A 23,373-nucleotide genomic window follows, 5' to 3' on the forward strand; every position below is an offset into this window, starting at 1 on the left:
GGATTATAGTAAAAAAAAACTAACATGCACACCTCACGGAAGTTGTGCAGAACCACTGCAGCTTAGAACTTCTCCGCCTTCGCGTTACATCGCGCTACCGTAAGCCGATGTGGATTTGAGCACTGATTTCAATCACTCAAAATGTATCAAATATGGTATGTGAGGGTATCAAAATGTAAATGGAATGATCCAGATATGTAAATGCTCTGAAAAAGATAAATACTATCACTGTAACGCCTGAGCATTTCCAACATGAACCGGACCGGTACTGCTGGAAAAATCCCAAAAATTTACATCGTTTGCCACGAAACATTAATGAATTATTTGCATCATGTCGTCTAAATGCTAAACGATAAACTGCGCGTCATGGGAGTAAACATTGTAAAAAGCTTGTGGTTCCTGTGGTTCTATCCTTACACATGCATTCATACGTTCATCAGCGTACTTACATTTTTGTGCTCTAGTGCCAACACATCCCACATGGAGGCAACAATTTTGGAAACTTCTCCAAACGAGGCGTTAGGAGTTTGGCCTTTGATAGCTGCTTGCGTGTCACGAAAGAACAGAGCATACGCTGACACAGGCCTGGATGGAGGTAGATCGATGGCGGCGGCGGCGGCGGCGGCGGTGGCGGTTCCCATCACGACGACGGCAGTTGATTGTTGAGGTAAAATAAGAGCAGAAGAAAAGTACCGGCATTACACACACAACCCATCGAAACATACTAATGATGACCCGGGCGGCACAAGCTGAACCTGAACACCCTGGACTTTTTTGGTGATAGCTCTGGATCTGAGGTTGTGGAGTGCGCGCGCGCGAAGGGGATGAATCGCTAGAGCGATCTTTGACTTACTTTTGCGGTTCATTCGGATCCCGCTTCTTCTTCTTCTTCGTAACCTTCGGTTTCTTGGCAGCCGCTGCTGCTGCTGCTGCTGCTGCTGCCGTCGACGCCTTCATGCCGCACGCTATCGATGAATCGTCTCCGTAGGACGGTTCGGACGAAGGTCGCTTTAGTGAGTTTGTCTGTTTGAAGCAAAAAGCAAAGCCAAAAGTCATAAAGAAGGATAGGGAAAAAAGCGGCCACTAGTAGCAAACAACCTGATCGATAGTAGCTCGGTACCAGTCGGTGTAAAACAAAAATAAATAAACAGACATCTATAGACATCAAGAGTGCTGCTTACCGCTATCGTATCGTCGCTATCGTCGCTGGTCGTGCCGTTTTCGTTACCCTGGGCGACTCCATTCTGCGGAGGCGAGCGGCCGATAAAGTTGAGCGGATTCCCGGGAATGAGCTGCTGAGGAGAAAGCTGCTGCTGTTGTTGTTGTTGTTGCTGCTGTGGTGGCACCATCGATGGTGACTGCTGCGGCGGCTGCATAACGTGAAGGGTAGGGTTGTTGTTCGGACTAGTGTTCAGCTGATGATATGTCGGTTGGGTAGGTGACTGCAGAGTATATGAGCTTCACAGAACAACGAAACAAATAAACGAGCGATGTTAGAAATTAAAAAACTAACCGGTACAGTGGGACATTTGGGCGATTCATAAATGTCCTTCCTCCTCACAGCGGTTTTTATGTCCCTATACCACCTTCGCTTACTATGATAATATTGCGGGAAACGATCATTCAACATGTGTGTGTGTGTGATGTTGAATGATGCATTGTTTGATAGATGCAAACGACCGTTATTGCCTGGACGCGCTGGCCTCCTCCATCGGCCCTTTTTACAAGCGTTCATTGATTGTACTTGTCTCCGTCTTGAGGACGTCACGCCGGGGTACCTTGCTGGTGGCTTTCGGCACAAAGCCAAATTGGTGTCCTTTTTGTGAACGCGATTTGAACTTGTGGTTTGGGCAGTGCGGATATACCGTTTGGAAATCTTGTGCCTAAAGCCTGCTGATGACATTTCGATTATGACAAAACAACAGTCCTGTAGTCCTTCAGCATAAATGCTGATATCGAAACGTCATCTCATTGATGGGAAGAAAACAGCATCAACCGGGACGAAAGCATCAAACAGCTGGTGCACAGGAACGCACACACGCGTGAACCCGAGAAGAAGGGAAAAAAATGTTACTGCTGCATATGTAATGCGTAATCCCACAAACACAAGGAAATCAGTTCTGGTGGAAAATCGCATTTGTGACCTTTGGCTTCAGGCCCTATTACTATGCCCAGGCTATTCGTATACACTTTTCTAAGATTTTCCAATCCTAAGGTTCATCAAGGTTAGGTTCATAATCTCCATCTCCATAAGAACTCCATCAAGTTCCTACATTGAAACGGTCTCATAAGGTTATCCTAGGATGCAGGAAAAAACTTCCACATGCCTCCTTATTAGATGTTGTGTTCGCATTAGAGAAAAAACATCGATTAAAAATCGATATCCCTCGAACGACTGTGCTCTGCAGATGCACTTCACTTGCACTTCAAACCGGGTTATTTATTGCCTTTAATCTCCGTTTCGGCGCCAAGACGAACCAATGAAAAACTTGAACGACGAAAATTGACCCAGCGCCGGATTCATTTTTGTTGTTGTTTATATGATGAGGTGGGCATACATTCATTGAATATTAAACCACGACACGGCAGATTATAAAATCACCATTCAAGAAGCCAATCGATTTTATGACTCTACGCCTGCGTGTAGCGTCACAGTATTTATCATGCGCAAACGACGCCTCGAAGCCTACCTGTGGTGGGCGGCCATCTCCTGATGCCATTGTCCATAATTTGGCACATTCTGTTGCTGTTGCTGCGCTGGCGTAGGTAAGGGTTGCTGCTGTTGCTGTTGATCTTGCAGCAGCCCCATATGATCGCTTGGCTGGTGGGTTCCGCTATGCATCTGATACTGCTGCTGCTGCTGCTGCTGGGACGGCTGCTGTTGCTGCTGGTGGTGATGGTTATGCTGCTGATGCTGCTGCTGTAGATGGTTGCTCCCCATCGCTTGGATATCGAACTCCTCGTCACCGAAAGAAGGTGTGTGAAAAGTCTTTAGAAATCGGTGAAAAAGAACAAAAACGGAAATTTAAATAAAAGTTGAACATACACTACATCGATATAACTTTGACATAGTTTAACTTTGACAGATATTTGGGAATTCATAGTTTTATCACAATAATTCTACAATGTTTTTAATTTCAGAAAACTAGTATATAGACCCATACTATTTAAATGTTAAATAAATACGCCATTTTCTCAGTCGATTTTGACATATGAACAAGATTTATTTAAGGTATAAAATGCCGGTTAATTGACAATTCACTCAGAATGCAATATCGATCAAATGACCGCCTCCATTAGACGCACACAAAAAGCGGCCCTTTTTTGGGCATTTTTTATTGTATTTGACAACATTTCGGGCAGAATCTGGCTGATTTGTCAAAATCGACTGACAAAAAGCGGAGTTATTAAAGATTGGGTAGTAGTATGGGTCATGATGAGGCACCCTGTATTTAAGTTGAGTTGAAGCGCAATAAAAAAACCATATACATAAATAGAAAAACCTTTGGGCCCACCACATTGAAATCCGCCTTGATCGCTAATCAAATTGATCCCCATCGATATCGATTCCTTTTCCTGTTCTCTTTCTACAATTTTATGACCTCGTAGGGATTTTTATTAACAGCAGCTTTATAGATTTAAAAAAACTTAACGTATTGTCCTGATGGTTTGAAATCATTCATCATTGTTGGACCATTTATTCAAAGAAAATCAACTCAATTAGGCACAACAAAGGTTTGCCGAGCCCGCCTAGTCTAGTTATTTATTTTGATTTATATTTTCCTAATTATTATCCACTTTTATAGCATACCAAATGTGAAATACCGGCGATACGACTGAGTGAAACGATTAACAGCTCAACAAGCTCAGAAACAGTGATACAGTGTTTCGTTAGCACAACCCACAATTAATGCAACAGCATCTTAAAGTGTAAGAAAAAGTAGGGCGCACTGTTGCTTTATGAAAAGAGAACCGCAAGATAAATATGCACAATTATTCGCATAATTGCACTGTCCTCAACACTTTACACGCATGGCTTTGGAAACTATCTACGACACATTTGCTCTCTGGCTTGGGTATCGTATGAACGAAGTAATGGCCGTTGTTGAGGCATGCCAAAGTGAGTTTAATTTACTTATTACTATCTGATTGGTAATCACACTTTAAATTTGCATTTCGGCACGATCGAAAAAGACCCGGGAAATGAGATAGCGAGTTGTCACCAATTTGCAACAAAAATAAGATTGTCAAGCAACTGCGAACTGTGTAAAGTAACAAACAATGTTGCATTAAAGCTAGGAAATGTTTCTGACCGCTCTTTTCTGATCGTTTTTCTGACGCATGACGCAAAACAAAAAAACGACTGTCTGTGGAGGAAATATGAGAACAGGACGCAACCATTAACACATGAAGATGAAAACTGAAGTTTGAAGAAGGATCAGCTAGTAAGTAGATGTGGGACCCATCGTAATTAAAGCAAAATTGAGATGATAACGAAAACATGATAGGCAAAGCAAATCCAAAATGGCACGAGTTCTTCAATCACCAACGAAACACACCCTGACTCATCAGGGCTTCACAGGCAGTGACAGGCCTCGGTTCACGTCCTGCTAGCCAGCCAGCCAGCTTAGCTTTCCTGCATTCCTTCTTTTTTACCACGCGCATTTTGCCGTTATAAGATAATTGTGTGGTAGGTGTAGACCAGAACCTCCAATTTATAAACGCAACAACCTGGGAGAAGGCCGGCATGGGGCTGGGGGGGGGGGGGGGGGGGGCGGGTGGGGGTGAGAGTAAGGTTTGCGATTCGTGTGGATGGATGTGCAAGGTTATGTGTGTGGAACATTAGCTCATGCAAGCGAAACAATAGCCCTATTGTGCCACCCCATTAGGTGAGTAGCAAGCAACAGCGGGAGGGTGGCGGGACGGGGAGGGTGGGCGATCGGGAGCGGGCGGTGTAATGGATACAGCGAAAAACAAAAACTGCGGAAATACATGTGCTCGCACATCGCACGCTATAGCGCATAAATATCTGGTACATACAACATACTTTTTGTGGTGGGATGGGGGTGGCGGCTCCAAATGGAAGAAAATGTTACGGAAAATATTGTTTGCATCAATGTTACAATACTAAAGCTTAGCTTAGCCCGGTCGGTCGGTCGGTGGGTCGGTTGATGTATGTGTTGAGTTGTTTCCAATTACTTTTCCACCGGCCCCGGAATCGCAATCGAATTTGAACTGGAGTTTCTGGAGACAAGCAAACACTGTATCATCCTCGCTTCGTTTGTGTGCTCGAAAAAACTAACGATCCGAACCGCCCCTGGTCTCGCCCCGTTCCTAGGTCGAGCTAATCTACCATTATTTGAAAGCAGCGACTCAGAAGCAGCGTTGGGCAATGTCGCTCGCTTATCTTCCCTTTGGATAACACTGGGGCAGCAGCATTTTGGGAGGCTGTATGCTACAAGCGCAGAACCCATTAGGCGAAGCAATGAAGCACGTCCTTCCTTACAGCGCACGGTGTAAGATTTTATCGGTCGGCAAATAGTCGTTTTATTTTCAAACATTATGCACTTTACAGATTGATTGTAAAATGCATTCTAACGCGAATTGCACACGGAACGGCAGTGTGTCGATGACGTAAGCCGCTAGCCGCTCGTGACGCAGATGTCGTAAATGCGCCGTTTTATGGTACAATCGCAATAATAGTCAACATAAACATTTGCCTAGTGCTGCTGCGCTGCTGTTGATTTATTTTCTTACGGTCAAAGTCGTATTAGCACCTCTCACCGGACAGAAGTTGGACCGGGAGAAGTAGTGTAATGTAGAGTTATCGTTTGGCACTTATCCCGGGCAGGCTGGCTCGGTTGTTCTACCCGTCTACAGTGTTTTCATTGATCCTGTGGGTAGGTAATGTTTCGGCTGTCACCTGGTGTAACGTATGGCCGTAGCATCAGTGATAGCATAGCATAGGTAGAATTAAATTGTAAATTGGATAGTTACGACTGCCTGGATAGATTACAGGATTTTACTCCTCGTTTACCTGCATACTGTTGTATAAAAACTTCCAAATCTCGATTGTAACGTCACAAGCTTGTGTAAGAAAACTTTTGACAGGTGTCTCAAAAATTTTACCGAGACTTAAAAATTGCCTCCAAAATAAGCAAAAGAAAAGTGTATCGCGTTTCCGTCGTATTTACGGTAGCCGCCAGTAAACTGAGTCATGCCCGCGTAATGTTTGCAAACATGTTGTCGTCGCCGCAATGCCGCACACTCGAAGGATGTGTAACGCGACACTTGTAGCGACATTCGACAGTTATTGCCTGACGAAGGTCAGGTTGAGCTGAACACGTCGCGCTGCGCATTGCAACGCGATCTAAGCGCCGCCGTGTGTGTTCTTAAGCATGGCGCACAGCACATGTGCCAGCACATGGCTTTTAGGCTTTGGACTATGTTTTGGACATGTCTGTCAGAAAAGGGGAGGTACGGAGAGATTTCCAGTACCCTAGCCGGAGGCGCTCTGTGAGTAGTCTTGGGTGAGATTATTTCGTATCAGCAGAAGTTAGGGAAATTCCGTGATTTTCGATGAACCTTCCAAGTTTCAAAAACCTCTGTCCCCCAAGCCTTATTACAAATTACCACGAATTGACCTCTGTATAGAGCGAGTTCGTATGTGCCTGCCGGAAAGGATCGAACGAAGGGAAAGGTTGCAGACCGGTTGCACCTTGTTTGGTACGAACTGTTGTGATCCCCCCTTTGCCTCCGAATGAAAAATATTTAGAATCCTTGGTCGCCGATCTTCGACGAACATCTTCACTGAAAGATATCTGAGAGATAAAATGTTAGTGGATTGTTTACCACGCCTTTTTTTTTAATTTTCTACAAATATTTAATTTTTTCTAAAAATCTTAAAAAGGGACTTTCTCCAAATCGATTTGAAGTAGCTTTAATGTTTGTCATTGGAACCGGATAATGCAACCGGACCATGCCGAAAGCAGTAATGACGTTACACCGAGCAGGATGCTACGTACAACCGTAAATAATGGCATAGACTGATCGCTTTGGTGGGAACCGCCGTTCTCAACCAGCTGACATTTGTTCTTTACTAACACGATTTTTAAATCGGAATCGGACCCCGGCCGATTCTTTGCTCCTGTTTTACTGCTCCTCAATCCTGGGAACCTCCACAATGCTATCGGGATGGAAATACTGCGCTCATTGCGCTACTCGCTACTTTTCCGAGTTCTTGTCACTTCGGGCGACGACCTTCAACTGATTTGGTCACGCACCAGGTCCATCTACGCGTACACATCGCAGTGTTATGCTCGATTTGGTTCGCTATTTGAAGCACATTGATCCGCTTTTGTAAGTGCTCATATGAAAGCTACAAAGAGACGCTCCTCCTGTGGGCGGGAGTGTGGAGAGCGGACGTTAGCGAAAAAGAAGACTGCGTCATCTGGCCCACCCGCCCGATTAGAATTTCGATCGAATCGATCGATGTGCTCTCTGAGCCATACAAATATTTCTTAAGCAAGACCCTAACGAGGCGCTACACTCTTATGGGTATCGAAGGAGGAGGAAAAAGTGGAACCTCACTTGGGTTTATTAACTTGGGTTCGCTTGCACCGGGAGCACGTCCGTAATCGGCCAATGCAAATGCGTCCGTTCGGTAGACATGTTTTCTTTGGCAGGCTCATATGTGTAACGGTTGTACAGAGAATTTTCTACAGAGAAAGGCGACCTCGTCCCCAGCCAGTGGCAATGTGACTAAGGAAGGAAGGCACAATACAATAGTGATCGATTCAGGATTCAAGCTATCGGAGAAACTCGTCGTAACCGTAGCGACCTTTTTTTTATTCTAGGTGTTAGGTGTACACACGCTGGATTGTCATTAGGAGGTTGTTACATTTCACGGTCGACATTGTAAACTGCCCGGATATGCGAACAGTATGAGCGATGCAAGTATTATTAGTATTTTGTACACTAATCAGAGAAATCCAATGGATTAAAGAACAGGGGGGTAGGATAATTATGTTTGCAGCAGATCGAAACAAAGTTCACAGACTCAAGTTCCTCAAAAGACCCGATTGCCCGAATGAGCTGGGAGTGTATCAGGAAAATACCGAGTATCTGAGTCTAGTCAACTAATCGCAACGTTCTTGTATTCTTACCACTCTCTATGAATGACAGTTCCCGAAATACTAGTTCTGGAACAATTTAACGCCTCGTTTCATTTGTTTAAGGAACGCCAGTGCCAAAACCTTGCGGTGCGGTGTCCAAGGGGAGAGAGTAGAACTGCAAAGTTTTCGACCTTCATGTGGATGCGTATATGCGACAAGAAAAATGGGACGCCAAACTGATCAGGAACTGTCATTTCGTTTCGTCATGACCATGAATAGCAAAGTTCTAGAGAGATAGAATCCCCCGTACCAGTGTTGCCATCGTTCCGCTGGTTATTTGCCTCAACCATGGCAATGGCATAATGGCGTTCAGAATACAACCTGTTTAGAAAATAAACTAGCTCGTCGCGTGCCTAGAGGCACAACGGAAATCAACGAAAGGCAACCGATGAAATATTGCTTTTTGGACGTAAGTCGGACGGAGGGCGAAACGATACCCGGAGTTACTACTAATTTTATTACAATGATTCTAGGAATCGGCTCGGAAATGTTTCGACAGTTATCCCCCCCACACTATCGATGGTTTTGTTATGAAACGTTCCGACTTGGACGAACTGCGACAGAAGCAGATCGATAAAAACAAACCAGTTTTGGACACTCATGAACCATGTTTTAAAATGGCAAAATCATTTCAATTCAACTAGAGCGTATGTTCGTCCTTAATGCGCTTTCTGTATACCGCTATAAAGCTTGCTAAACGTAAAAGTCAACAGTGGAACCGGTAGCTGTTGCACTGCAAAGGGTATCGAGAATAATTATAGCAAATACCAGAACTCTCAAATGGGATGTTGATCTTAAGTGCAATTTAAACGGCAGCAGATGCCCGTTGGGAGAAGCCCCGGAAGCTCATTTCATTGCTCTCCGAAGGGTTTGTCACCAAAGTAGAAGGTTGCCAACAAAGGATCTGTTGGAGGTATGTGTTGCGCGAGATGTGGTTGTCACTCCGGTCGTGCCAGCCAACCCGGATCAAACCGGATGCTGAAACAGAAATTTGTGGCCAGTCGAGCTATCGAGATTCTCAAGGACGGTTGCGGAGAAACGGACAACAGGATGCTGTCTCGGGTGCGGCTTCCTAAGCAAAAATCTAGAAAATGCTGCACAGCGAGGGGAAGATGTTCCTAACAAATTCAAATCCATTTAAGCTGATGAATTTGTTACAAATTTCCTCATTTTACAATACGCCGGGGTGTAGACAAAACACCGAGTTTCTGAGTGGCTGACTGTGAGAGCTCCAAAGATTCCAAAGGCCAGAGAGCCTCACTCAAAACAAAAGCTTGCGCTTCCTCACATAAAACACACAAAGGCTCTGGGGGGTAGCTCTCTGGGCCAAAATTTTACTAGCTGTCATTACAGCAGAGAAACACTGCATTACAATGGAACCGTGATAACTGAATCGATTCCTTGGAAAAAGGCTTCAATCCGCCCGATTGCCCCAGCTTCACCAAACCAGGAAGCATGTACAAGGGGACTAAGGGATGCCACTGAGAGGGTAACAAAACAGAGAGAAACACTGACCAAAGAAAGGCCAGAAAAACAGGATGGGAATTCGGTATTCGAAGAAAGTTGGTAGTTGTTTCTGAGTAAAATCCTGCAAGAATCGCCACTGAGAAGCTCTCCACGATACCGCTGCTTCCGCTTAGAGCTATTTATCTTCCCGGACTATCGAGCCAAACGTTGAAATAGAACCTTTTATCGCCCCCCTCTATGCGCATACAAGACCAGAACCATTAACATTATCCACTGCTTCGTCTTCTTGGTGCTTGGTGTAATTTCTAAGAAGTGCAAAAGAGGAGACAGCATGTTTACCCACCAAAACATAGTTCCGTCATTTTAAAAATTTAGATGCGGTACTAATAAATCACCATTTCCTTCCCCCCACCATTCGGCATATCCTTGAAAAGATGATTGAGTTTCGCAGGAGCACCCGAGTTCAAGGCCGCATGTGATAGCATAACGACAGGAAAAATGTATGAGACCATGTTTACTAGTTTAGTGGCCAAACTCACCAGGTGAAGGTGGCTGGCAAGCTCTCCAATACCTTCGCTACCACCAAGGTATCGATCCTAGTCTGTCCAAGGGGAAGACCTAGCCTGTTTCCTTCAGCCTGGCGTATGCTGACGACATAAACATTACTGAGGGAAGGCTTTTCGATGTCACTGAGACTTTCGGAGCGATTCTGAGCAGACTGCGGACAGTCGAGGTGTGCAGATAAACGATAACCAAGGAACCAAAGGGTTCATAAGGACGTTATCAGTAGCCCTACCAACAAAAAACAAGGAAGCATACGTGACGTACTAATAGGTGACCGAAAGTTTGAAGTCATTACGTGCTTCACCTGTCTAGGGCCAAAGGTTAGCACTACCAACGACATAACGGAGGAGATTCCTCAGACCTGTAAACTATTTCGCTCACATTTCGTGTCTCACAACGGACGAGACTGGGGAAGCTGAGGATACAGAACCTTTATAATCCCCAAGTAGTTCCACTGACATACGCATCTGAGACGTGTACTTTGTCCATAAACTGACAGTATAACCCTGACCCTTTCGCCGCGTCCTAGAGGAAGATACTCAGATTGATCGCTGGCCCGGTATGTATAAAGTAGAGTCGACCTCACACTGTCGTGCAGCGTATACGCGTCGCCAAACTCCGGTGGGCTGGTTACGTCATAAGAACGAGCGGACAAGGAGCCACCTCGCAAGCATGCCAAGTCTTCTCAGGGATTCTAGTGGAGGCGGCCCCGTACTAAGCCCCTTTCGAGAACAGCCGGGATAACGAATTAGTGGACGAAGGCGGTGAAATGGGCTAAAGCTGCGCAATAATACGGAACTAAACGTTTCTATTTTCAATTCGTGAAATATTTAAGCATAATTTTCCATATCATCCACATGTTCTGTTGTGTTTCTTCACAAACAAAGGTCAATTGATAATATTTTTTTCGCCATAAATCGAGGCCATTTTTTACGTAAATTGATGATATCCATTAGAGTTAAATTTAAAAAAAAACCAAACATACCACCTTCGAACATCATTAACAATTGTCATAGCCTCTATCTTCAGGCCCATCAAAGAACCAGCCAGAAGATCATTCATCGACGGTTGCTTTAAGACGCATTTCTCTTTGTTACATTTGATGACATTTTTTACGACAAGTTCTAAACGAAGAGAAAAATGGCCACATAAAAGGTTCTTATCCAAAAACATTTGGTTTGGCTATGGCACCAACAGAAATGTAAGATTTCAGGTTGAGTTGAGCAAGATTTGAGATTGAATTAAGAATGATTATCGTATTTATTTGGCCCTTCAGCAAAAGGGGTACGATACTCCAGGATCATCGGAACATCTACTACAGGTCTCTACTTCTCTCGCTCGCTTCCTTTCACTCTCTCTCTCTCTCGCTCTCTCTCTCTCTCTATTTCCCCATCATACTCTCTCTCTCTCTTTCTCAGATTTTCTCTCTCTTTTTTCTCCCTCTCTCTCTGTTTCTCTCTTGCTCTCCCTGCCACGAGAGAACAACGAATAGCATGTAGTAGCAGCCGTGTATACTAGCCCCACTAACAACGCTGGAGACGAAACCGTAAAACTTGTTAAAAGTAAAATATGCTAATGTGAGCGTTGCTAATGCCGATATCGAGTGATTTGAATAGAACAGCCATCCCTCGAGCGCGAATCAGCTACGGTGCGTCGACCTACATACAATTGGGTATGCAAAACAACGGCCTTCTGTATAACATCCATAAAAACATCAATGTTCAAACACATTTAAACGGCTCAGAGTTCGCTCTTCTCAGGTTGAACAGACCAAAAAAACAGAACACACATTTCAATTGCTATTTATTTAGGTGGTATATTACCGCAAGATGGCATAAAGGGCACAAGAAAGCGAAAAAGTAGAAACAGCAGTAAAATATCATAACTATGAACTATGAATGCACTGCTCTAAATTCTAAATATATTCTTGGACTGGGACTTTATGTTACCCCGTAATGCTTTGAATTGAGCATAAATAATTTTCATTCTTGATACTGGCCCTTTAAAACGTTACCTGTTCCAACAACATTGTAGTTTTATATTTATTTTAAAGGCTCTGACGTTACTTTTGCAGCTAGCGGGAGGATTTCGATTTAACAATTTCGATCCCTCCCAGCAGTTCCCAGTGGCGAGTTGTTGCATTTCTTTACCGGTTCTTGTTTCAATTTAAACTACTGTCACGGTTTGATTGCAACAATCTCATACTCCCGAAGATTGAATCAAACGTAACGGTGTTGTATGGTTACTACATGCATATTACAGCAAATGTTTAGCTAAAGTATACCAACCTTATAAACGAACTGGTCGAACATATTTATATCGAACTCGCTATCGGGTGCACCACCTCCTTCGCCGACCGCTGCCGTATTGTAACTGGTTTCCATAATAACTCACTTAATGCGAAGATTGTGTCGGGGTGGTGGGTGGGGGGGGGCCAGGAGTAAAAACTGATTGGATCTGCGCAGACACGCACACACGCACACACACACACACACTCACAGTCTCACGATGCGAAGTCTCACAAAGCAAATACAACAATAGATACGCGTTCTATTGTGATACGCTTTGTCAATGTTGTACTTTGTATGTTCTTTAGCTTCTAGAGCACAGCTTCTCTCGCACCGCACCGCGCCGCTTCCAATATATCTCGTTAGCCGCTGGTGTGATACATTTCGGTTTCGCTAGAACACTGTGGCCGCGATTAAAGTAATAGCCCCCGCGCCTTCGGTGCTAAAGTTGCGCGCCCCTTAAATGGTTCGGTGGTTCGAAGTTCGCAACGCGTTCTGGCGTTGATTTGGCGGCTTATCCTGTGAGCTGCTCCACTCTGTTCGCGGCGTGCGCGGTTTTTCACATGTTGCTTAACACATTCAGTGGCGCATAAGATTTTTCGTTCCAGGGCCTGCTAGTGGGGCCGTGGCCGTCCGTAGATCATCCGTTCGCAGTTCGAACCCCGAACTTCCTTCCACTACTGCAGCAACTTTTGCAGTACTTGCAACAACTTTCAGTCTAGCTGGCTGGCTGGCTGGCTGGCTGATACACGGTTCTACTATAACAGAAAAATAAAAAGAAAACACACTTTGTCAGCTTATCTGTTGTTGGCTGCGCGCGTACACACTCGCCCCCAGGAAGAAGTAAAAGTTTGTTTTTTTTATGATTGCCGTTGCTTTGCTTCTTTGCTGCTCGCTCCTGCTCTTGCTGCTGCTGGTTGGCTTCATGTAATTAGCCCATTTTTCATTCACACACACATACACAAACGCACGCGCACTCGTTCGCGCGCTCAGAGCAGGCAGGCAGGGCAGGTCCGGGCTTCGGTTCGGATAGGATGATATGTTTTGATTGTGGTTGATTGTGTGTTACGTTTCGCAGTTTCCTCGGCTAATGCCTTATCACATGCCTCTCTCTGAGCTGCAGACGACGTGTGAGACCAGACAAGAGGCCGTGAGTGAGTTACCAAAACGTTCGACCTAACCCTCTCGACACCTCGGAGTCGGATTAAATGCAAACAATTCCTTGTCACGGTAACACTCTTGCGCAGCGCGAAAACCATCCGAACCATTTTTCTCGGGGTCGGTTCTCCTTGACATATCTCCTCGACAGACTCCTATTGCATCGATCAGTTTGGCGATGTGCGCGATTCGCGCTATGCGGGAATCTCGACAAAGCTGAGTAAACGAACGACCGAACGGGCGAGAGAACGGGCGAGCGGACGGACGGACGAAGCAGCAACCTTCGGAAAACATGATGATAATCGGATCACTGTGCTGGCGCAGAGAGGAGTGTGTAACGTCAATAGCAAAACGAATGTACCCACGCAGCAGCACGGGACGGGACGGTGGTGTGCGCATAAATTGTAACGATCATTTCCTCTTAACCGGTCACATCATCCTATGTATTCCGGCACTCTCCGGCGTCGTCGGAACAGTTGCGATGCTTGTAAAAAGCAAAACGATCACAGTTAAATGTGATTGTTTTTTTGCTCCTTTTTGCCGAAGCCGTTGCCGTTGCTGCGTAATGAATTCAAACAGTGTGCCATAAAATAGTGTGCTCGGGAGTTCCATTAACCCAAGCTCCGACGAGAGGCAATGTAGCTGTATCTCGGGTACTGTATCTCGGTTCTGAAGGTGCTTGCTACACTACAAATAGCAACGCAACGTGCAGGTTGGAACTAATGGAACCAGCATGCGGTCGATGCGACTGACTGGTGGACGAAAACGATACCAGATGGAACGTGGAGCTCAAATATTTATTTTGCTACCCAAACATTCGGCTAGACGGCTTCTTCGGTCGAGATCATCTAGACTTCTTGTCGGCACTGTCGGGTAATGCACTTTCTGAACCCGCTGTCTGGACCGCTCAGGGACCGCGACCGCAACAGACAAAAACAAAACGGCAAACGATCGTTCGGACCGATCGTTCTGCTTTGGCCCGGGGTCGGCCGGGGTTCCAAAAACAGATAAAAATAACATTTCCGCGCGCGCACGCACGCATGCACGCACGTCCGTTACGTCATCGAGCGCTCAACTCTCTGCTCCAACGCAATCGCAAATCGGCTGGCAATGCGTTCTGGGCAATCTGCGCGCGAATTTAGTTCCTTTTTCTGGTTGTTGTTGTTTAAGAAACTCTGTTATCACGTATCACGCTCACGCGCGCTCGCTGTTGACACATTCGAAATTGTTTGTTCAGTCACCCGAGGGGGTGGTGTCAGTCAGTTGCACAACCGCGTTCACCGTTTGTTTATCTTATTAGGCGCGGAACACACCCGAACGCGGAAGTGTGTGCAAGTGCGCGGTTTTCTCGCTCCCAAGTCCCAAGTCCAATCGCCGCGCTTTCTTCGCCGGGACGAACACTGGGGACTTCTCGGGCGGACAACAAACTGCGGTGCGGTACGATTTGAAACTCACGCCTAATTCACGTCACGCCAAGGACCTCCAAGGGCCCAAGGATGTGATAAGCCGAAGACCGAAGACACGAGAAGACAGCGGAGCGCGATGCTCTCTCACACACGTTATCTCCCGCGACTCACAACACACAACACAATTGCACGCGCGCACACACGGCCGAATGCTCCCACGGTCGCTGACCGAATGAAAGGAGGAAGCAAAAAGTTTCGATTTCTTCATTCCGCGCGCCCTGTAAGTCGAAACGGAAACGGGAGCAGCGTGCGAACGTACACACACACCAACACAACACTAGCCTAGCTAGCTAGCTAGTAACGAGTTGTGTGTGTGTGTGTGTGTTTGAGAAAACTTGGCCGCGGAGCAAATTGTCTCTCTTTCAACCTTTCTTAGCTGCGTTCCGTTTCGATTTGACAGCTCGCTCCGGCCCACGGCCGGCTCCTATGGCCACGGCCGTGCTCTCTCTCTCTCGCTCTCTTTTTCTATCTTCCCCCCACCCCTCACTCTGTCGCTCCCTCTCCCTCTCTATCTTCCTCATTCCCTCTCTCTCTCACCCTCTTTCTGTCTCTGTCTTGGTCTCTAAGTCATTTAACGTGTTTATTGAAATTGAGTGGTACATTCGCGCGTGTCACACTCTATACCAACACTACTACGACGCCACTGACAAATCGGCCACGGCAGATCTGTTATCGTCGTCGTCGGTCGGTAAGAGGTAAGAGGTTGCTTGTGTCGTGTGTACAATAAGGGCCGACGACACACACGGAAGGAAGATTCGGGGAGTACGCCGCGCGCGCGGTGTTTGGTGTGTTTGGCATTGGCAGAGCCTCTTCGAGTACGACGAGTACGCATTATCGTTCACATACACTTGGCACACGGCACGGGGCCTCGAGTGCTGGTATGCAACAGTACAGAGTGCCCCCGCGAGTGCATGATGAATACTTTTGTGTACTTTTCTAAGGACCAGCCAAAAAAAAAGAAAAAAAATGCGCGAACAATAAATCGGATCGGATGCTGTGCTCGCTCGCTAAGTCGATGTCTTTTATTTTCTTTTTAGATAAACCTGCTAAACCGCTCCTGCGACTGTTTTGGGCAGGCAATTCGTCGACTCCATTTCGCTTCCCCAGCGTGCGTGCGTTTCGTCTAGTATCGCGGGCACACTACGAAACAAGTGAACCCGAGCAGAAATCGGTCGGGCAATGGTATTGCATTGTGTGGTGTGGTGGTACTTCACACACCACCAGAAGCTCTCTGCTAGGAGCTGCTGCTGCTCGTTAAACCGGTATTCATGCGAGAGAGCCTCCTCTGACGGGCGACCGACATACGGCATTTTCTATATTTGATTTGTGAAGAATGCGCCAGCGGAGGAGCGAAGGAGCACCAAAAACGCGGCTACCCCCGTCAAAATCGCTACATATAGCAGCACACTCATATCGACACAAAGCTACGCACACCAGCGCAGGCGCATACTTGCGGTGCACTACCACAAAGACAGTCCCAGTCCCAGTCCCAGTGCCAGTGGCAGAGGCAGACTGGTATTTTGGCCGTGGCATAACTTCAAATGTTGAGCATAACTTACAAGCTAGTAAAATGGAAAGCACACGTGATTATGCAAACATACTCCAATTATCAAACACACACACACACACACAACCAGCAGCACCAGATTGCCCTGTGCTATCGTGCGCGCCGTGCTATGTGTGTGCCGAATGTGTGTTTTATATGGGAAAGGAGTGTATATGAATAAATGAAGAAGGAAAGCCGCTCTCCTGGTGGCTGGCAGGCAGGCAGCAGGCAGAGGCAGGTGGCTCCACATATCAACCCAGCACCGACACGCAGACCAACCAACCTAATCGCAGCTTAGAGTACAAAACAACAGTAGTCACCGTTGCTCATCGCCACAGCCACAGTCGAAGAGAGTGGTGTGTGGTGTATGTTGAAAGTGTGTGCCGATTCGATATGAGGCCAAGCATCGAGAAAACGCAGAGAATCGTAACATAACCTATAAAGTCGAAACAAACATAGCAACTTGCGCTTTCTCTTTCTGTCTCTTTTCCTTTCTATCTCTCCGTCTCTCACTCCGTCCAATTCTCTCTCTCTCTCCTTCCCTCTCTCGCTCGGTGGGGTTTGCTCGCTCTCTTTCTCGACCTCCTTTACCCTTTTCGGATACCTACACACAGGCATATCTCGTAACTCTCCCAACCCTATTCAATAATGAATTGACCCGTTTGTTGTTTTTCCTTCCCTGTGTGTGCCTTGATGTGTCTTGTAGTTTGATTCGCTGTTCGCTGCTCACAAACCCCTTTCGAAGATAAATACGGAACAACAACCGAATTTAACAACTTGACTGCATTTTTCAGACGCGCGCCCTGCCCGTTCCCCCGTTTGCCCGGCGTCGTCGTCGTCAATGTCGTGAAGAATCGTGCAAAATCTGGTTGTTGGATCTGGCTCTGGTTGTTGGCTCTGGTCGGCGCACAGCTTTTGCATCAGCGCGGCACACAATGGCAGAAACGGCCCAAAACATGAGAAACATACACACTTTGTTGCCTTGGCAGCTTGGGCTCTGCGGGTTCGTTCGGATGACCTCCTTCACCATTACAGCCAAGGAAAGAGCACTCAATTGAGTTTATTTCGTTTCGTTTCGTTTCGTTTTGTTTCGTTTTTTTCTCAATTCTCAATTACGATGAAATGTTTATGTGTATAGCGCAGCAGTAGTGGTTGGTGTAGTTGTTTGAAGGAAACGACAGAGCTGGACCAACAATCCAAACCAATTATCCACTCCTTGTTTTGCTACCTACCTTATATCCATTTTCCATTCACTGTTCCTTAGCACAGCACACACACACACACACGCACAAACACAAGCACACATACACAGGCACACTTACGCGCACCCGTTACCTAACCGCGCAACCTAACAGAAATGTATCTCATCTAAGCATCTGCTTATTTTCATCTCTGCAGCGCGCACTTCAAACTGTAGCAAAACTCGCCACAGAATCCGTCGCACGCCGATTCCATTAGCGTCTAAATGCATGCATTTACCGTAGTTTTTCGTAGCCGAACCCCCCGGTACGGTGGGAACGCTTTTAAGCTGCATCCCTGTTTATGGAAATGGTACATCCTTCTGTCACCAATTACACTTGAACGTGATTATCAAGTGGTCCCCAGTCCCCCCAGCTTTTGTTTTTTTTTTCTTTCACCTGCATGATGCTATTATCGTTTGGTTTCGGTGCGTAATTCGGGCGCACGATCGATCTGGGGGTCGGGGGAAGCCTAGGGTTCAATTCAGGGCTCAATTCGGGCTTATCAAGCAAGCTCCAATACGGTATTTTGGAGCCTTTTTCGGTCAGGTGGTTCGGTCGGTAGGAAATTCTACGTCGGACGTTTGTCACGAACGAGATTTGATTTGAGCGTTTTGGCGGTCTTTTTGTTCCTTTTTTCCACGAGGCTGATATAAAAGAAAACATTCAACTGAGTAAAAAAAACTGGTATTTTCAAACAAGGAGATGAGGTGATCTATGCTGAAGTCAAGTTAAGGACATATTTGAAAACCCCGAAGCACGAGAGACAGAGACTTAACGATGATGCACCGGAATGCACTACATCCTTCCATCCAAGCGTAGACTACTGAAAGCTAGAGTCTACATAGTAGAGAGGCATCAAAGCAGACATAAGTTGGCAGCTTTAATTCACGAATGTTACCGTCCAAGAAACCGTGTGCAATAGGGAGGTTCATCGAAAACAGGTAAAGGTACAACATCATGAAAAGTATGTGTTTGCCTTTAACAAAAATCCCACAATAATTCATCCTATTCAAAAGCAATCAATTACATTCATCAGCTCCTTATGTGGACTGTGGAGGAAAACTTCGTCTGTTAAAGCCACCCCGTGCAGATGTAACGGTTAGACAATATTTGAGCGCTCTATTTGCATTCGTACCGTTCGTTATTTCATCATTATCGCACTCTTACTGGAACCCTCTGACTCGTGAATCACACTAAAAGAATTGAAAACACATCGAAGTGTAGGGTGCTTGGCCGAAATGCGAAAAAAATCTAACTACAGCACCGCACTGAGCACTTTGTGTTTGGCGATGAAACTGCAGAAAAGAAAAAGACAGGGGTGAAATAGATGAAAATGAAGCAATGGATGGACCAAATAGTCTACATCACAGAATCAGTAAACCAAAACTTACTTGAGATTAGAAAAACCTAAGGCACGGCGGGCATGCGGATTTGAAGAGTGCATGATTGAATAACTGAACGACCAAAGGTGGAAAATGCGAAACTAGTAAAAACCTGCTAGTCAAGTATTGTAGGACCGGGACTGAGAAATAAAAAACTGCACAGAACATACCGGCGGAGAGCGACAGTAACATAAAGGAATGCCAGAAACTGGCCGGTTGTCTCGTTTTATCATCGATGCAAGCTTCAATTTACAAATACCAAAAGTTGGGAGGATAAAGCAATTTAAAAGAAGTTGAACGAACTACTGCTGTGGCGCTTTTTTCATATCTCTTTTAACCCCCATAAGAACAGACTAATTATTTAAACTCGTCTCCCATGGACCATGGATACTGGTTTATGTTAACACTGTGAATGCTCTGAGGTATTTTCGAGCCCATTTTATTACCGTCAACTGGCTAATCTTGTAAGAGATGAGAGTAAGCGTACAAAATTAATGGTTTCTCCATAGCGTAGGTCAGGGTAACTTTATTCATAAACTGCAGCGGAACGTGACTAAAATTACGAATCTTATTTCAAATTTAGTAGGATAATATTAACTGGCAAATCATTGCAATAATCAAAATGTTTTACTTAGTGTAAAAATCTAATAATATGTTTTATGATTGCTCCTCATGTTAATATTATTCTATATAGCAATCAGTCGTACTTCAGTGGTAAGCGATAGTTGCAGTAAATGCTGTATAAATGAAACTTCAAAGCTTTCATCGAGATGAAAAATCAACGACTCAAATCACTTCAACGACAATTTCGATGTATCCCATTTATGCTATTGAGCGATACAATACACTCTCCCTGCTAACCCCCCACCACCTTCACCCACCCACTCGGGAGATTTATGTTGTTTTTAATGCCCTGTTTTCCTGTTTTATGTATCTTTGTTATCAAGAATTTATGTATGCTGTCTATTCCCTTTCACAAATCAACATACTTCTCCATTAATCTCTTTCCATTCTGTTTTTCTCCCGCTTCCGCTCTCTCTCTTTCTCTTTACCCACCTATATGTTTATTTTTCACATTCACTCTCTCTTTCTCTCTCACTCTCTCTGTTTCTCTCTTACTGTATCCCTTTATATATTCCCCATCTCTTTCGCTCTGTCTCGAAGCCTCTCTCTGTAACATTGTACCCCACATGTAAGCATTTGCTGATACTCTCATTCATCCAAATTTTTCACAGACTGTTTCCCGTTTACCCTGTTGCTTATGAAGTATTTCTCTTTTCTACGCTCTCGAGCTGTATTATCTGCTGTTTCTCTCTCTTTTATTACCTTTTCTTTATCTGTCTCTATCGTTCTCTGGTAAAGATTGGAGAAACTCACAATAATAAACCACATTCACCTACTTACTCCTTACTTAATGTTTTGCATAAGCTTGAGCCTACTCTGAGGAAAAAAATGTGACATACACAAACTTGTGAGAAACCATGCTTTTTCTATATACATCTCCGAAGTATGCTGCAAGCACTTCCATCGTGTTAGTTCTTCACCGATGCATTTAAGAAAATAAAGTGTGTAGGCACGCACACCTATCTCTTGTGGGGCACATGCGCTTGTATCCACACTGTTACTAAGCACATTGACTGAATCTTTATTGTTGATCATTCTTCTGTAGCATAATACAATATTTCCGTCATCATCTGCTACGCTATGTACACTTCACTACTCACGCTATGTTAACTTACTTCAGCACGTAATTTGATAAAAATGAAATAATCATAAATTTCTGAAAAACTTGAATCATTTGATTTCGAAGTGTGTGCGAAACATCATCGATTACAACGTGAGTTGATGTGCAGCTAAAAGCACTCAAAACACTTACTTCAATTGATTTGAGTCGGATAGTGTGTCCTCAAAGAAAAACGGACCACGATATGTAACAGTAATGGCTGGAAATGTTTTTTCTACAACTATTTACGCATTACGTTCATTTTCATAATAAAACCGCATGGCTGTACCATGTATCTGTTTTCTTACTAACTTACTGAAAGCTTAAGAACTTGAGTGATAATGTATTTTGCATTCTATACTTGAAAAAACAATAAGCTAAGGTTGTTTAACTTTGTTGTATCCCCTACATAACAACGGGCAAAAACCTTTTCCGCGAGATAAAACGAGATAAAGATGCTGTTGTTGTCTGAGTACATTCTGAATTGAGTACATTGTGTAGATTAAAGAAATGCTTAAGAGATTCATTGCAGGTTTAATAGGCGCCCCTAGGTCCTAGCTTTTGAGGTTAGGCTCTGCAGAACAGGCAAACAGGAATAATTGGCAATTGATGTTATCTTTCTGTTATTGTCTTTAGTTGCAGCCGGGGGCTTAACGCAACGGCAAATAATTATCCGTTGAACTATTTTGACACAATCTATTTTATTGCTTCCAAATGAAAAGTGGTTTTTGTAGAAACACCTCAGAAAATGCGTTATTGTGCATAGATTGTTTGTAATTTGCAGGATTCCAATTTCTGGATTCTGTGGAATTCCGAGGATTCCAATCTCCATTCATGGTCCGTATTTGCAAAGTCCAATTGAATAAACATTTCTATTTTCGTAAATCTATTAATATTTATCGCATTTTACATTGAGCAAGTTACAATTTTCTGCTGTGAAACGTTTCTAGTATCGTTTCAAGAACAATCACAATGAAGTTCTGTTGCAAAGTATATCCACAATTTAACAGATATTAATTCCAGCTTTTCTTTTGAAATTTTGTTTTTATTAAATATTATTTTTAAGTTGGAAATCATGTTCTGCTATGGGGAAATTTAAGTGGACTTTTGGTGTGTACAATAACAGTGAATTTCGGCTTACGCACACTGTGGCTATGGGAACCTAGTTCAACGTCCAGAAATGATAAAATTCTGTCATTCTGTGTGTTCTTGTCGTGAATCTTCCGTGATTGCTTGCTTGACGAATGAACACCATGAATTTGGAATAGGAATAATTTTGGATGGAATGGGCTATAATTTATTTTATTACTATGAGAACGGACAGAGCCGTATTAAGCATCAACTTAAAGTTTAAAATAAGAATGAACATTTTAAATAAAAATGAACGATTGATTCTCCTAGTCGTTGGAATTGATTCTTGTCCTAGGTAGTCCTAGATAGGAAAGCAATAGTTCGCAGTACTTCTATACATTACATTTTTGTATTGGCTCGAGCTCTCTTGTTTGTTATAGTCACAATTTCATTGCGATGGGCTTGTTTATGGACCGAGTAATTTCCAAAATCGAGTTTAACACAGCTGTGTGCTTCAGGCACTGCATTTTACGCATGTTCGGCATATTTCAAGATGCTCTTGTTTGATTGTTTGTAAACTCACATCGCACAGTACTATCCGAAGCGGTTAAATTTTTTTATACCACACAATCGCGGCAAAGCAAAACCAAAATTAAGCCAAAGGCAACCCATCAGAATTTAGTGAAATTATCGTTTGGTTCCATTTCTAACATTTTTGAATCTTAGAAAGGCGAGAAAATGATTGCTTTGATTTTTTCCTTCAAGATCCTCATGCTTATGCGTTCAAAAATTTAAAACACCACTGTCATCGAAAATTTTTCCGTTTACAAAGCACGTTCGACTAAAATTGACCTGTATCTATACCATTTCTCGGCCACAACGCCGGAATGAATCTTGGAACACGGCTGTAAATGCACGTTGAACGTGGCGAATGTCGCTGTTTCATTGGTTGAATTCGTTACGATGTTATAGGCGGTTTGATGATATTAAAATCATTGCATACGAAAGACAAACTGAGTCATATGGTGCGGAGGTCAGCTTCTTAAAATACCAGCATGCGACATTAAAAAAAAACCATCGCCATCGTATCAACTCCATGGAATACCATGGAAACCCATACTCTGCCGTAAAACGTATGTGCCGTAATGTAAAAAATGCAGTTATGTTGGTGATGACGGAAGCATTTCTTGGAATTTGCTTAAAGAATCTGGCCCCTAATTTAAATGATTCGGCCTGACTTTAGATGTAGATAGGCTTTGCCAAAATGTCTTAAACTTAACTTATTATTACTTT

At 44.3% G+C, this 23,373-nt stretch overlaps 1 protein-coding gene across 3 annotated transcripts in view; it reads right to left on the reverse strand.

The window, feature by feature from the left end:
- Positions 1 to 17,930, reverse strand: part of LOC128271926 (TOX high mobility group box family member 3-like) — a 33,862-nt gene extending 15,932 nt beyond the window's left edge. For 2 of the 3 annotated variants that reach the window (XM_053009615.1, XM_053009632.1), the window contains exons 1-6: positions 15,107 to 15,259; positions 12,494 to 13,251; positions 2,691 to 2,989; positions 1,182 to 1,458; positions 854 to 1,023; positions 450 to 585 (exon numbers count right to left, since the gene is read on the reverse strand). In XM_053009615.1, the coding sequence (XP_052865575.1) occupies positions 450 to 585; positions 854 to 1,023; positions 1,182 to 1,458; positions 2,691 to 2,989; positions 12,494 to 12,589 (978 nt within the window). In that variant the 5' untranslated portion in view covers positions 12,590 to 13,251; positions 15,107 to 15,259. Of the gene's footprint in view, positions 1 to 449; positions 586 to 853; positions 1,024 to 1,181; positions 1,459 to 2,690; positions 2,990 to 12,493; positions 13,252 to 15,106; positions 15,260 to 17,895 lie in introns of those variants that run through there. The other variant, XM_053009624.1, reaches the window with a different exon arrangement.
- Positions 17,931 to 23,373: the final 5,443 nt, after the last annotated feature.

The sequence above is a fragment of the Anopheles cruzii genome, chromosome X (assembly GCF_943734635.1).
Source record: "Anopheles cruzii chromosome X, idAnoCruzAS_RS32_06, whole genome shotgun sequence".
Taxonomy (NCBI): domain Eukaryota; kingdom Metazoa; phylum Arthropoda; class Insecta; order Diptera; family Culicidae; genus Anopheles; species Anopheles cruzii.